The sequence below is a fragment of the Cervus canadensis genome, chromosome 2 (genome assembly GCF_019320065.1).
Source record: "Cervus canadensis isolate Bull #8, Minnesota chromosome 2, ASM1932006v1, whole genome shotgun sequence".
Classification (NCBI taxonomy): Eukaryota; Metazoa; Chordata; class Mammalia; order Artiodactyla; family Cervidae; genus Cervus; species Cervus canadensis.
In genome coordinates, this window is record NC_057387.1 from 114,735,309 (window position 1) to 114,748,473 (window position 13,165).

At 65.8% G+C, this 13,165-nt stretch overlaps 1 protein-coding gene across 3 annotated transcripts; it reads left to right on the forward strand.

The window, feature by feature from the left end:
- Positions 1-874: 874 nt before the first annotated feature.
- NEU4 (neuraminidase 4) lies at positions 875-6,600 on the forward strand. Of its 3 annotated transcripts, XM_043448450.1 has the most exons (6): positions 875-924; positions 1,181-1,272; positions 3,339-3,454; positions 3,922-4,125; positions 4,203-4,458; positions 5,356-6,600. In XM_043448450.1, the coding sequence occupies exons 3-6, from the start codon at positions 3,410-3,412 to the stop codon at positions 6,336-6,338; spliced, it is 1,488 nt and encodes a 495-aa protein (XP_043304385.1). In that variant the 5' UTR covers positions 875-924; positions 1,181-1,272; positions 3,339-3,409; the 3' UTR covers positions 6,339-6,600. The 3 variants fall into 3 exon arrangements, with proteins under 3 accessions (XP_043304385.1, XP_043304400.1, XP_043304393.1); XM_043448465.1 differs by lacking the exon at positions 1,181-1,272 and having other exon boundaries at positions 879-924; positions 3,306-3,454; XM_043448458.1 differs by lacking the exon at positions 1,181-1,272 and having other exon boundaries at positions 891-924.
- Positions 6,601-13,165: the final 6,565 nt, after the last annotated feature.

A 13,165-nucleotide genomic window follows, 5' to 3' on the forward strand; every position in this document is an offset into this window, starting at 1 on the left:
GAGGGACCAGGGCATGTGTGTGTGTGTGAGTGTGTATGTGGGGGGGGGGGCGGCCTCCTTCCATGGCCCCCAGGCACCCTGTCCCGTGCCGCTGAACAGGCGATGCAGGGGCTTGGAGGCCCGTGTCCCTGGGCCTGGGTTCTCCGAGGGAACTGGTGAACTGTGGCTGGTGGCTGGGGGCCAGGGACAGAGCTTGGCCCTCCCTTCCAGTTCGGATGGGCTCTAGAGACGCCAGGCTGTGCTAACGCTTCCTTAACACCTGTCTTCCCCTTTCCACTCACTGCAGACCCTTGGGCTTTTATGTGGGTGCTGGCTGCCCGCTGGGGACATCCCGGGGCCCCTGGGGTGGGCAGAGTGATGTGCGCCAGGTCTCAGCCCGCTCTGCAGAGGGGGCGCCACAGTGCCGCCCCACCCCCTCAGGCCGCGGGGGCCCGGCTCTGGTGACCCGCTGTGGCCATGGTGAGGAGAAGGCAGCCCAGACACGGGGCAGGACGGGGGCTGCAGCCCGGTGGGGGCACCCTGGGGGCCGGGGGCGGGGGGTGCGAAGGACCACAGAGCACTCACTCGCCTCTTCATGGGAAGCATCTCTGGGCCGCCACACCGAGCCCCCCAGGGAGGTCAGCCGTAGCCCTGCACGGCCTTGTTGGAGGATGAGCGCCCAGGGGGAGGCCGGTCGGTCAGCAGAGGGGGGCCCTGGGCGGCCCCATCCTGATGCGGCCCCTCCCGTGGGCCCTTTCACCAACCCCGCCCGCTCTCTGTCACGCCAAAGCCACACAGCTGGCGGGACGGTCCTGGGCCCTGACGCAGCCCTGGGCCGTGGCCAGCGTCCGGCTCCTGGCCACACAGTGGGGTCTGTCTCTGCCCGGGAGTGGGTCAGAGAGGCAGGCGCTCCTGCGGCCACCCTGCAGCTGGTCTGCCAGCCTGGTGAGTCCCTCTCCGCTCACCCATACCCTGGCCCTGGGGCTCGGGACCTGCCCCTCTTCGGGGTGGGGGCGATGGGCTTGTGGACCAGGGTCCCTTCCTCCATGGGACGATTTCCTGAAGGGCCCCAAGGTAGGTTTAGATGATGGGATGGTTGTCGACTGGGTGTCAGGGCCCAGTGGGCATTGCTGCTCACATGGACTGGAGGTGACGCTTCAGCAGGCAGGAGTGTCTATAATTGAGGCCTCGCCCTGGACAGGGCCCCGGACACCTGGGTTAGACTGGAGACCCATCGTGAGGGGACAGCCAGGTCTGCCTGTCTTGAGTGCAAAGGGCCTGTGACCTTCTCCTGTTGAGTGTGCCGTTGCCGGCCTAGAGGGTGTGGGCAGGGGGCTGGGCTGGCTCAAGCTCCAGGGTGGGGCCCAGACAGGACTGGCTGTGGGACTGCAGGGCAGGCCCTGCCTGGACACAGTGACCCCCAGGGGCTCCCAGCCCCCAGGGTCCAGGGCCAGGGGACCAGACTGTCGTGGAGGTCCCTTCTCCTCCCCAGGCCTTGTCTCCCCCTCTGTGATGCATCGCCCCTGGGGAGGGAGGATGGGCGCTGTCTCCCCTGAATGCCGGGGCACAGCCATCCTGGTGGTGCCAGACGCCTGGAGCCTGCCGCACTGGCCCAACCCGGCAGGCCGGTGAGCTGGAGGGCGTGCTCCTCAGCCTAGATTGAGCACCTCCCCCCCCCCCCCCCCCCCCCCCCGCCGAGACTCGCTCTGCAGGGACCCAGGGCCTGGCCCGGGTACCCTGGCCTGCAGCACCGCCCGCTCTGTGCAGGGGGCGCACTGGCCAGCGGGCCTTTGGACCCTCCATTCCCGCTGCCTGGGCCCGCAGCGGGGGCGGGGCCCGCGCCGCCTGCTTCTGCTGGCACAGGCTCCGCGGGGACCCCAGGGGAGAGAATGTCCCCTTGTGTCCCTGCAGCCTGCGGGGCACGCAGCACCGGCACCTGCTTCCTGCTGCGGCACAATCGCCCTTTGCATGCAGAGCGGGGTGGCCCGGGGCTTCCAGGACCCAGGGAGCCCCTCCTCTGGCACCGACCCCAGGCGGAGGGTGGGCGGGCCTGGAGTGAGGCGGGGTCTTCAGGGCTGAGTGGGGGCGGGGTCTGCAGGGCTCAGTGGGGCGGGGTCTGCAGGGCTCAGTGGGGGCGGGGTCTGCAGGGCTCAGTGGGGCGGGGTCTGCAGGGCCCAGTGGGGGCGGGGCCGGCTGCCCGTGAGCCTCCCAGGGGGTGGCAGAGGTGGACCCGGCTGGACGTGTATGTCTGCCTGGGGGAAGTCAGGCATGGAAGTGTGTGCGTTCTTCCCGGTCGCCCCACTCTCCATCCCGACTGTGTCCTTGGATGCGCTGGCCTCGCTGTGCGGGGACTACCTCGCCTCAGCACCCGATCTGGTCACCGCTGCGTGTCTGGCCCTCAGGCCTCCACTGCTCAGACCCCCCGCTCACGTTGCAGCCCCGGTACCCCTCTGTGCTGTGGGGAAGGGAGCGGACTCCATCCTGTCCCTGGGTGCGGCCCGAGCCCCCCAGCTCTGTGCAGGTAGCCAGATCCTGTGTGGCCCAGGGAAGCCCATCCGAGGCCGCGCCCTCGCAAGCCTCCTTCAGGTACATCCTCCTGGGAGGGGGGCAGTCCCCGCAAAGGCTGCCCAGGCCACTCTGTCATCCCTGCAGGAGTCTGGCCTGTGGGCGAGCAGGGCTGGGAGACCAGCCAAGGTTTAGGGATTCAGGCTTTGTGGGGCTGGGGGCCCAGAGCAGGGGCCGTTGGGGCCTGCGCTGTGGTCAGACGGCCTTGCGGAAGGGGCCCCTCTGCATGGTGGCTGAACCCAGAGGCGCTCCCTCCTGTTGGGGGCAGCCAGTGCCCCGGGTGGCAGTCTCCCCTGCGCCTCCCCTCTGGGTTTCGGCTCTGGGAGGCCCCCCTTTCTTCACTGCACTCCCAGCCTGGCTTCTCCCCTAAGTGTGCTCCCGCTTCTGGGGGCCCATCATGGCGGACATGGATCTTCCTCCACCCCTGTGTGGGAGCCTCTGCTTTTCAAGTTCAAAGCCCTGCCCCTGAGAGCAGACCATCGACCCCACTTCGACTCCTTTCTGCCTGGAGCGGGCAGGGCAGGGCAGGGCCACAGAGTGGTGACCTCTCTGGCCTCTTTGGGGTCCCTCTCACTACCCCCACTAGCCTGTACCACCCCTAGTTCTCTTGCGGGTACACGTGTGAGCTATTTGGGGTGCCTATTGGTAGGGGCATCTCTACTGGGCCTCCAGCATCCCCAGCCTTGCTCAGGAGCCTAAGGGGGCGGGGTGGCAGGTCCCCTCCCCCGCTGGGGCCTGGAGTGTGGGACCTTTATGTGCAGGAGACCAGCTGGGGCCCCCTCTTGGGTCTGCAGGCAGCCCCTACTTCTCTTGGCCACTCTCCCGAGTCCTCTGGCCCCGCGGACCCCAGTCTGAGAACAGCAGCATGGCTGTCTTCCTCCAAAAAGCCTCGGGCCAGCGTGTGGGACAGGTGAGCAAGCTTCGTGTCCCTTCGTGGCCTTGTCTGCATGTGGTGTCTGCACGGCTCCTGTGGTCGAGGGGCCTCTGTCTGGGGATGCTGAGCCCATCCTTATTCAAAACCCTGGGGTCTGACTGTCCCCTTAGCAGCCTCCTGCTGGGCCGGCGCTGTGATGGAGTCAAGCACGTGGGTGGGCAGGGTCCAGGGGCTCTGACACCAACCAACTCCCTCTCCCTGGGTGATGCTGAGGAGAGGAAGACATTTGAGCTGCAGTGTCCTCGGGGAGGGGCTGTCCTGGACTGGAGGGCGGGGCGGTGAGGGGGCCTGGGACAGGGCGGTCTCTGGAGTTGGCACAGGGAAGGTGGGTGGGACACCGGCATCTGCAGAAAACCCTCACCCATCTGGAGGGACCAGCGGGGAGCCTGGAGGACTCCCCCGCCGCTGACCCGCTGACCCTGGGTCCTCGCCCCTGCCCGCAGAGCATGGGGACCCCGCGCGTCCCCGCGCGGACCGTCCTCTTCCAGCGCGAGCGGACGGGCCTGACCTACCGCGTGCCCGCGCTGCTGTCTGTGCCCCCCGGGCCCACCCTGCTGGCTTTCGCGGAGCAGAGGCTCAGCCCCGACGACGCCCACGCCCACCGTCTGGTGCAGAGGACCGGCACGCTGGCCGGGGGCTCCGTGCGGGTGAGCGCGCTGGGGGGCGAGTTCAGGGGCCGCGCGGACGGATGGACGTGGGACTGAGGCTCGGCTCCACTCCGCAGTGGGGCGCCCCGCGCGTGCTGGGGACGGCGGCCCTGGACGAGCACCGGTCCATGAACCCCTGCCCCGTGCACGACGCGCGCACGGCCACCGTCTTCCTCTTCTTCATCGCCGTGCGTGGCCGCACCCCCGAGGCCGCGCAGATCGCCGCGGGCAGGAACGCCGCACGCCTCTGCTGCGTGACCAGCCGGGACGCGGGGCGCAGTTGGGGCGGCGCGCGGGACCTCACGGCGGAGGCGGTGGGCAGCGCCGAGGAGGGTAGGTGGGCGCGGCCGGGCCTCCGAAGGGGCGAGGGGCGGGGTGTCTGAGCCGGGAGGGGGCGGCGTGTGCACCCGGGGATGGTGGGGGGTGTTGGGCTGGAGGACCCGCCTCGCCCCGCTCCCAGCCTCAGTGCCGCCCACACAGCCTGCTCCGCCGTCTGGCCCTTGTGCCTGGGACCCTCAGCCCCGTGCCCTGCGGGCTCCTGGGACCCTCAGCCCGGCGCCCCGAGGGCTCGTCGCCTTCCTGAGCCTCTGTCCCGGCGCTGAGCCTGCTGGCCCGAAGCCCCGGACGGTCACTCTCTTACTCCTTTCTCCTTGGCCTCCCCGCCCTAAGCCCCGCCCTAAGCCCCGCCCCCGCCCCTCCTTGCCAGGGTTGCAGCCGGGTAGGTTGGCTTGACCCCAGAGCTTTCCTGTGTTCTTGCTGTCGGTTCCCTGAGGGCTGACCACCCATTGCCCTCTGGAGCCACCCTGCCCCTGGCTTGTGGGTGCTGACTCAGGGGTCACTCACTCTAGCAGGTGGGAGCTCTCTGCTGGTGTGGACCCCACCCCAGAGGACTCGATCCCATTGCTAGGAGGGGCTGCCCAGACCTTTCAGCCCTCAGCTGCCCCTCTGCCTAGACACACTGGGTCACCTGGCACCACCAGTGGCCATACATCTGTGCTCAGGGACTGGCCACCTGCTGACCCGCTGAGAGCTCAGCCTGGGGCCGCCTAGGCTCGTAGTCCAGCCTGGGTGTGGGGGGCGGAGGAGCGGAGGGTGGGGGCTTCCTCCTGAGCAGTCCCCTAATCAGAGGCCCTGGCCCTCACCCTCCCCGTCCCCCGGGGTGGTGGTGCTGCCTGCCTGCGGCCACAGCCGTCCCCTCCTGGGGTGACCCCTGGCCCCTCCTTCCTGCAGACTGGGCCACGTTTGCCGTGGGGCCAGGCCACGGTGTCCAGCTGCGCTCTGGCCGCCTGCTGGTGCCGGCCTACACCTACCATGTGGTCCGGCGGGAGTGCTTCGGCCGGATCTGCAGGACCCGTCCCCAGTCCTTCGCCTTCTACAGCGACGACCACGGCCGCACCTGGCAGCACGGGGGCCTCGTGCCCAGCCTGCCCTCAGGCGAGTGCCAGCTGGCTGCAGTGGATGGCGGGCAGGCCGGCGGCGTTCTCTACTGCAACGCTCGGAGCCCGCTGGGCAGCCGCGTGCAGGCCCTCAGCGTGGACGAGGGCACCTCCTTCCTCCCTGGGGAGCTGGTGCCCGCCCTGGCCGAGACCGCCCGGGGCTGCCAGGGTAGCATCGTGGGCTTCCCAGCCCCGCCTGCCAGCGGGTGGGAGGATGAGGGGTGGTCGATGGGCACCAGCAACCCCCTCCGCTTTCCACACCTCTGTCCTGGGGCCCAGGATGCCCCAGAGGAGGGCACTGGAGACACCCGCGGGGGCGGGGGGCTGGGTGCTACGGAGGGCTGTGGCGACGGCCCCGGGGAGCCTGGCCCCTGGGAATCTGGTGAGAACAGGGGCTCCCGGGCCTTGGCGCTCCTGGGACCCCCTGCAGCTTTGTCGCAGAGCCCCACGTGGTTGCTGTATTCCCACCCCGTGGGGCGCAGGGCTCGGCTCCACATGGGCGTCCGCCTGAGCCGGTCCCCGCTGGACCCCCACAGCTGGACGGAGCCCTGGGTCATCCACGAGGGCCCCAGTGGCTACTCGGACCTGGCATCCATCGGGCCTGCCCCCGGGGGGATCCTCACCTTTGCCTGTCTGTTCGAGAGTGGGGCCAGGGTCTCCTACGAGGAGATCTCCTTCTGCATGTTTTCCCTGAGGGAGGTCCTGGAGAACGTGAGGCTGGGCGGGGGGCACCCCGGCCCTGGAGACAAGCCTGCGGGGCACTGCCAGCCCTCCTGATGGGCCCCTGGTGCCCAGGAGGGGCAAGGAGGAGGACGGGGCGGCGGCCGCTGGGAGGCGGGGGCAGAGGTCCCGTGGGCAGGGGGCTGTCCCCAGGTGACCCGCGCAGGCCTCTTCCCAAGGCTGACCGCGGGCTGGGGGCCTGGGGTGGGAGGGGGCACGGGGACCCTTAGTGGAGCACACGGGGCTCGGTTGTCGGTACGGTCTTCCTCTTTAATCTTGCTCGGCTCACGACGTTCTGGCTTATGAACGAGAAATAAAGGGATCCTGCGTATCTGTACAGGGGCGTCTCTCCTCAGTTCTTTCTACTTCGAAGCCTGGGGAGGGTCCGCAGGGCTCTAGACACCCCCGATCCCATTGCGGGGTCTGCCTGCCTTAGCCAAACTCCCCCGGGCGGGCCAGCTGCCTGGAGGGGCGGGGGCGGGGCAGCCGCCTGGAGGGGCGGGGCGGGGGCGGGGCAGCCGCCTGGAGGGGCGGGGCGGGGCGGGGCAGCTGCCCGCCCTGGCTGGGTCCCCGCCCAGCATCTTTCGGTTTCCTCTTCTTTGCAATATTTTACTTTCTGGTTATAAAAATAAAATACACTCGTAGAAAATTTGGAAAACAAAAAAGCGATGCACACAGATTCCCTTGCTCCCCCCACAACTATGATTATCTTTTTGGCATTTCTTTCTTGAAGAAATTCTTTTTGCGAAGCGTGACTTCATTTAGCCTGCCATTCACTACCCTCCCCGTCGGCCCCGTTTCGGGCCCTGCAGGGACCTTCTGGGATGGTCGGTTTCCCTGGTGGCCAGTTGCGCGTGGTGAGCACCTCTGGGGCGTCCTTTGCTTCCTTAGGCTGGCTTCTGGGCCAGCATGACCGTCTTGCACTCTATTCCCAACGCTGGGGGTGTCCAGGAGGCCTCGGAGCAGCGGAGGGCCCAGGGGTCCCCAGGGAACTCAGGACAGCCAGTCTCTTGGGAGCCAGAAGGGCCCCCATTGCTGCCTTCACTGTCAGCCCCCTGCAGGGGCCACCCCCTTTCTGGGGTCACCCCCGGGCTCCAGGCAGTGGTTGGATGGAGGTCTGGGGCCCCCTAGAGCCTTGAGCATGTACACCAGGTGACCCCCACCCCTGAGCAGCCTCAGTGCCCCTGGAAGGACACCCCTTCTACCTGCTGCTTTGGGGCAGTGGCTTGAGGCCACTTTTCTGTTTTCAGGTTTAAGCCCCACAAACCAGCACAGAGGGCAGGTGGGGCTCTCTGGAGGCACACAGGTGCATGTGGCTGGTGTCCTGCACTCCCCTCTGCACTGATTCATGCCCCCAGAGCCACCCTGAACCTCAGCTTGTGACTTGTATGGCAGCAGGAGGGTGTGTGCAGACACAGCTGAAATCAGGACTGAGGGGGTCGGCAGGAGCGAGCATCCTCACGGGGGGGAGGGGACGGTTGGGGGAGTACCCTCACGGGGGGATAGGACAGTCGGGGGAGCACCCTTACAGGAGGAGAGGATGGTCAGGGGAGCACTCTTACAGGGGGAGAGGATGGTCGGGGGAGCACCCTCACGGGGGGAGAGAACGGTTGGGGGAGCACCCTTACAGGGGGAGAGGACAGTCCGGGGAGCCCTGTGGGGATGAGGCCAGGACTGCAGCAGCCTGGCACAGGTACTCGGATGCCCGGAGCCACCAGCAGTGGAGGGGCAGAGGGACCCTCCCTGGAGCCTCGAGAGGGAGCACAGCTCTGGGCCACCTGATGGGGGGCTTCTGGCTCCAGAACTGGGGCAACTGACACCCACTGCTCATGTGAAACCGCTGCTGTCCTGCCTGGGTGCCCTGGGCCGGCCCTGACCATCACGCCTCTGAGTCCCGGTCCAGCGTCCCAGCTGGCCCCGCAGGCACACGGCCACCCTCCTGCTCCTGCTTCTGGGTGAGCCCTCCACCTACTCAGGCCAGCCAGGGTGAGAGGCCTCCCAAGTGAGCAGAGCTGGCCCTTGTGACCTGGCCGTCCCGGAGCTGCGGCTCCCTTGGCTGGCCCCGTCCTGGCTCCCTGATGTCCAAGCTGTTGCTGCGGGCCTGGGTTAGGGTGTGACGCCCTTGGGTAGGGAGACAGGCCATGGGGAGAGTCCCTGGGCTCAGGATGGCTGGGGCCCCCCAAAGCTCCCTCAGCACTGAGGCCTGCCGCTGCCTGAGCCTGGTCTGTCTGGGGCCCGAGGCTCGAGGCCCTGGTCTTGGGTGGCTCATCTGGGCCAGCTCGCCCTACTCTCTGGGCCTGGGTCCCACTGTCGGCTTGCGGGGGGTCGTGCCGGTCCTCGGCCCTGCTCGCAGAGCTGGGAGACTGTCCCGGGGGGAGTGCCCACTCCCTGTTCCCTGGGGCCCCCAGTCCTCAGGAGCTGCCCCTCTGCTACCTGCCCGCTGCCCTGCACCCCAGGCTGCTCCGACCCGGGCCCTCCGGGATGGCCCTGTGCTCTGCCGGCTGCCTCCTTCCTCCCCGGACTCGATGGACCGGCCCCTGGGCCATCCCTGGCTCTGTCATGGCTGCGGCGCGGTCCCCAGGTGGGTTGGGCCTTGCTGGGCTTCTGGTTCAGACTGTCCGTTTTGTCATTTTCTCCCCGGTGTTTTTCCTTCTGTTTCCCTTTCTGGTCTCACTGGACCGGCAGGACCTCCAGCCTGAAATAGGCGTAAGGTCCGGCAGACAGGATCCAGGCTCCCTCAGCTGTCAGTGTCCTCAGCCTGGAACCTGTGAGCTTTGTGACAAAGGGCCCCCATGACCGAGACTAAGGGCCTTGAGATGGGGATTACCCTCGGTTGACGGGCAGGCCGGCTGTTACCCCAGGGGCTCTGAGAAGGAGGGCGGAAGGTCGGAGGGGCAGCAGGTCTGTGGCGCTGGGTTTGCAGACGGAGGCTGGCCGTGGACCCGGGGGCTGCAGTGGCCCCTGGGGCCTGGGAAACACTGCGAGCAGATTTCCTCCTGGGGCCTCAAGAAGGACAGACGGAGGACGCTCCGTCTCTGCACAGCGGGACCCAGAGCTGTGTCATTGTGGGTTCGTCCCAGCGGCTGCAGGAAACCCGGACAGGTGCTGGCTGGGTGCCTGGCTCCGTTGCAGCGCTTCTGGGGCCCAAGGACCTGAACGCTGCCCTGCTCGCGGATGTGTCTGACTCTCTCCTGTGTGTTTTCCATCCTTCTCTGTCTCTGTGCTTCATTCTGGTTAGTTTCTCTTGACTTTTCTTCCAGCTCACTAGTCCTGTCTCTGCTGGGATTAACTGGCTAGAAGTTACTGCTTCCTGCCCCTTCGGTCAGGCTTCCCTGGTGGCTCAGATGATAATGAATCCGCCTGCCATGCAGGAGACCCGGGTTCGATTGCTGGCTTGGGAAGTTTCTCTGGAGAAGGGAAAGGCCACCCACTCCTGTATTCTTGCCACAGACAGAGGAGCCTAGCGGGTCGCAGAGTCGGGCCCAGCAGAACGATAACACCCTGTCTGTCTGTCTTCTCTCTGCGTGTCTCCTCCCTCCCCTCCCCTCCCCGTCTCTGTCTCTGTCTCTGTCTCTCTCCTTTTCTCTCTCCCTCTGTCTCTTTCTGGACTCCAGCACTGTGCTCCTTTTTCGTCTGTGCACAGAGGCGAAAGGAGAAAAGATCTGCAAGGTTTCCCGTGTGTTACATGCTTTGTATGTTCCACTCCATTTAATAAAATCAAAGCCCCTCTGAAGTGGGTATTATTTCCATTTTCCAGATATGGAAATTGAGGCTCAGCGGCTTGTGATGACCTCACAGGTTGGGGTAGAAACCAGCATGCCATCCATTTGGTGGTTCCCACATGGTTCTTTTTTGAATGTTTTCCACTGCGTGTGATTAAAACAATTTCAATGGCCACAAGTGCTTGTTTTAATCAGTCAACTCAGAGTCTCTCCCCACCCCTTTCTGCCCTTAAGATTTCGGCAGCCTGCTCCCCGCCTGAGGCTCACACAGAAGAGGGTAAACTGGAACATCACAGAGGTGTATCTCTTTGCAGCCAACTGGAGCGGTTGCGTGCCTGTGGTCTAGTAGCTGACGGCCCTCGTGCGGTGGTGCTGGGCTGGGCTGGGCTGTGTGCCCGCGCATGGGGCCCGTCCCTGCAGCCTGGTGCTGGCGTGGGGCCGCTTCCCTTGCCCCCAGACCTCCGTCCTGCGCCCGTTTCCTGTGGAGCCCAGACAGCAGCACAGACTCACATCCTGGCCGTGCGTTCTCAGTGCTGGCTCTACAGGCGCAAGAGCAGGGCCGTGCCCTGGGCCAGGCTGTTTCCTGCTGGGGGCACGCAGAGGGCTTCTGTTGTGATTATTATTGCTGCTGCAGACACAGCTGCAGTGTGCCGCTTTGAACGTCTGTCTTTACAGACTCTCATTTCTGCAGGATGGCTTCTCAACTGTGGGGGTGACTGAGCAAAAATCTCCATAGTTTTTTATTTTAATAGATAATAGCAGACTATTTTCTTATAAGGAGTGGTAGTTCACATGCTGTTCCTACAAATGAGAAGGCTGTTGTCTGGCACACTCTTTTCCTTATTCCCATTTGGTGGGTACACAGTGGCCCATCCTGCCCTTCCCAGGTGACTGTGACCTTGTGCTTGCCCTTGTCCCTGCGTGGATCCGTGGGGGAGGGGAGTGTGCGCCTCTGAGTGTCTCCTCTGCAGGCCCCCCTCCACCACGCCAGGGGGAAGGCTGGGAAGCAGTCTCTGGCCGGAGCCCTAGACTTTTCATCTTTCTAAACCGAGACCGTCCCCGCCAGACACCAACTCCCCCCATCTCGTCCCCACCTGTTGGCACTCCCAGTCTGCTTTCGGTCTTTACGGTTTGGCTGCTCTGAGCACTGCAGGTAAGCGGGTTGCAGGTGTCCATCCCCTTCCGTCTGGCCTATGTCACTGAGCATTGTGTTCTCAAGGTCCATCCACAGTTAGCACGTCTCAGAACTTCGTTCCTGTTTTGGCTGAATAATAGTCCGTCGTGCGGACAGGCCACACTCTGTTTATCCTTCATCAGTCGGGACACCTGGGTTGCTTCCATCTTGTCACTACTGCAAACAACGCTGCTGTGAATGCGGGTGGACAGAATTTTAAAAATTAATTAATGTTTTAAATGACTAATTAATAGAATTTGATAGTTTGTTTTTGGAATTCAGAGTGATATAAAAACATAAAAAGAGAAGACAATTGTGGATTTTGCCACCGTGGGTTGGGGGACAGTGGGCCAGCTGTACCTAAGGCAGGGACCCCAAACGGGACCCCCTCCCACACCCAGACCACGTCCTCAGGTCAGCCACGATTTGCCCGAAGGACCAGTGGGAGCTGAGTCTAAGGGAGCTGGGACCCTGGCTGGGTTGAGTTAAGGGACCTGGGGAGGCTGGTGTGTGGCTCCCGTGGCCACCGGACAGACCACCAGGGGCTTGCGTCTCTAGGGTGGTCGAGAGGCTGGAGGCCACATGCCTGGACGTGTGGTGAGTGCCACCAGGGCCTCTTCCTGCCCGAGGAGCGGGCGGCTGAGTGCCTCCTGATGCTCAGACCACCGGGCCTGAGATGTGGGGCTGGGGGGAGACACATCAGAGGCCGCCTTGACCTGCGGTGGGTGCAGGGTGCCCCAGACCACAGTGGGGGGCTCAGGGATCACGAACACGGGCCCCCCGTCCGTGATGGGGCAGCCCATCTGGGTTGAGGTACAGGGCCGCAGGAAGGGTCCCCCACACTGCTGTGTCTGCCTTCAGGAGGGTCCCACATTCTGAAGCCTCCAAACATGTAGGAACCTCACCCAGACCGCAGGGGCCTCGCTCCATCCACACCGGACCATAGACCGCAGACACCTCCGTCCACACCAAACCGCAGACCACCGGGGCCTCCGACCACACCAGACTGCCCACCCACTACGGCTGAAGTCCCAGGTCCCGCCCCCAGGGCAGTCCCGCCTCAGTGGCCAAGGCTGGGTTCCCTTGGAGACCCTCGGCCACAGCCCCACCCTCCCCCAGCAGACCCCGGGACCTGGGGGTCCTCTGCTGGCTGCCCCCGCCACCCCCAGCCCGGCAGACTGGACCAGGAGGGTGCAGGTAGCGAGGCGGAGGAGTGTCCTGCCGGGAGGTCTCCAGCGGGGGGCGAGGGGGAGGGTGTCCTGCTGGGCAGAGGGGCTCCAGGGTGGGCTCGGCTGGCCGCGCAGGGAGGTCTCGAGCGGGGGGGTGGGGAGCCCCGCGAGGCTCGCCCCGCCGCCCGCCCCCCCCCGCCCCCCGCAGCTCTGGAGCATCGCAGACGCCGCTGCAGGGACAGGCCCGCTGGGCCGCGTGGGTGGGGGTGGGCGCGGTGCCGGGCGCCGGGGCGAGCGGGGACGGAAAAAGTGAGTGGGGCGCGGGGCCGCGTTACGGGAAGGCGGATGCGCAGCGCTGAGCGCCGCTCTCGGTCTCGCTGAGCTGGGCTAGGCTGCCAGGCGCCGGCTCTGCCCGCCCGCGGCCGGGCCGCTTCCGGCCCCCCGCTGCCCGCTCTTTTGTCTTTGAAATCTTTCTAGTATCAGTATGAACGCGTGGTCTTTAATCCTGCTCAGAGTGTGAACCAGGGAGATGTTCAGTGTTCACTGTGGCGTCTCTGACGCTCAGGTGGCCCCGCGGCTCCTGACCGGGCTCCAGCCTGCTCTGTACCCTGGGCTGGGTCCCCCCTGCTCACGGTGGCCCAGAGCCAGTTCGCCCAGAGTCCAGGCCTGGCCGCCCCTCCCTCCCCACCGTCTGCCCTCAGCATGTGAACCCCTGGGGCTTCCGTTCCTGCCAGCCCACCCCACCCCCCCGCCCGCCCAGGGCACACTCCACTAATTGCTGAATAGCAGCCCTTCTCCACCCTCGACACCAGGGCCTCT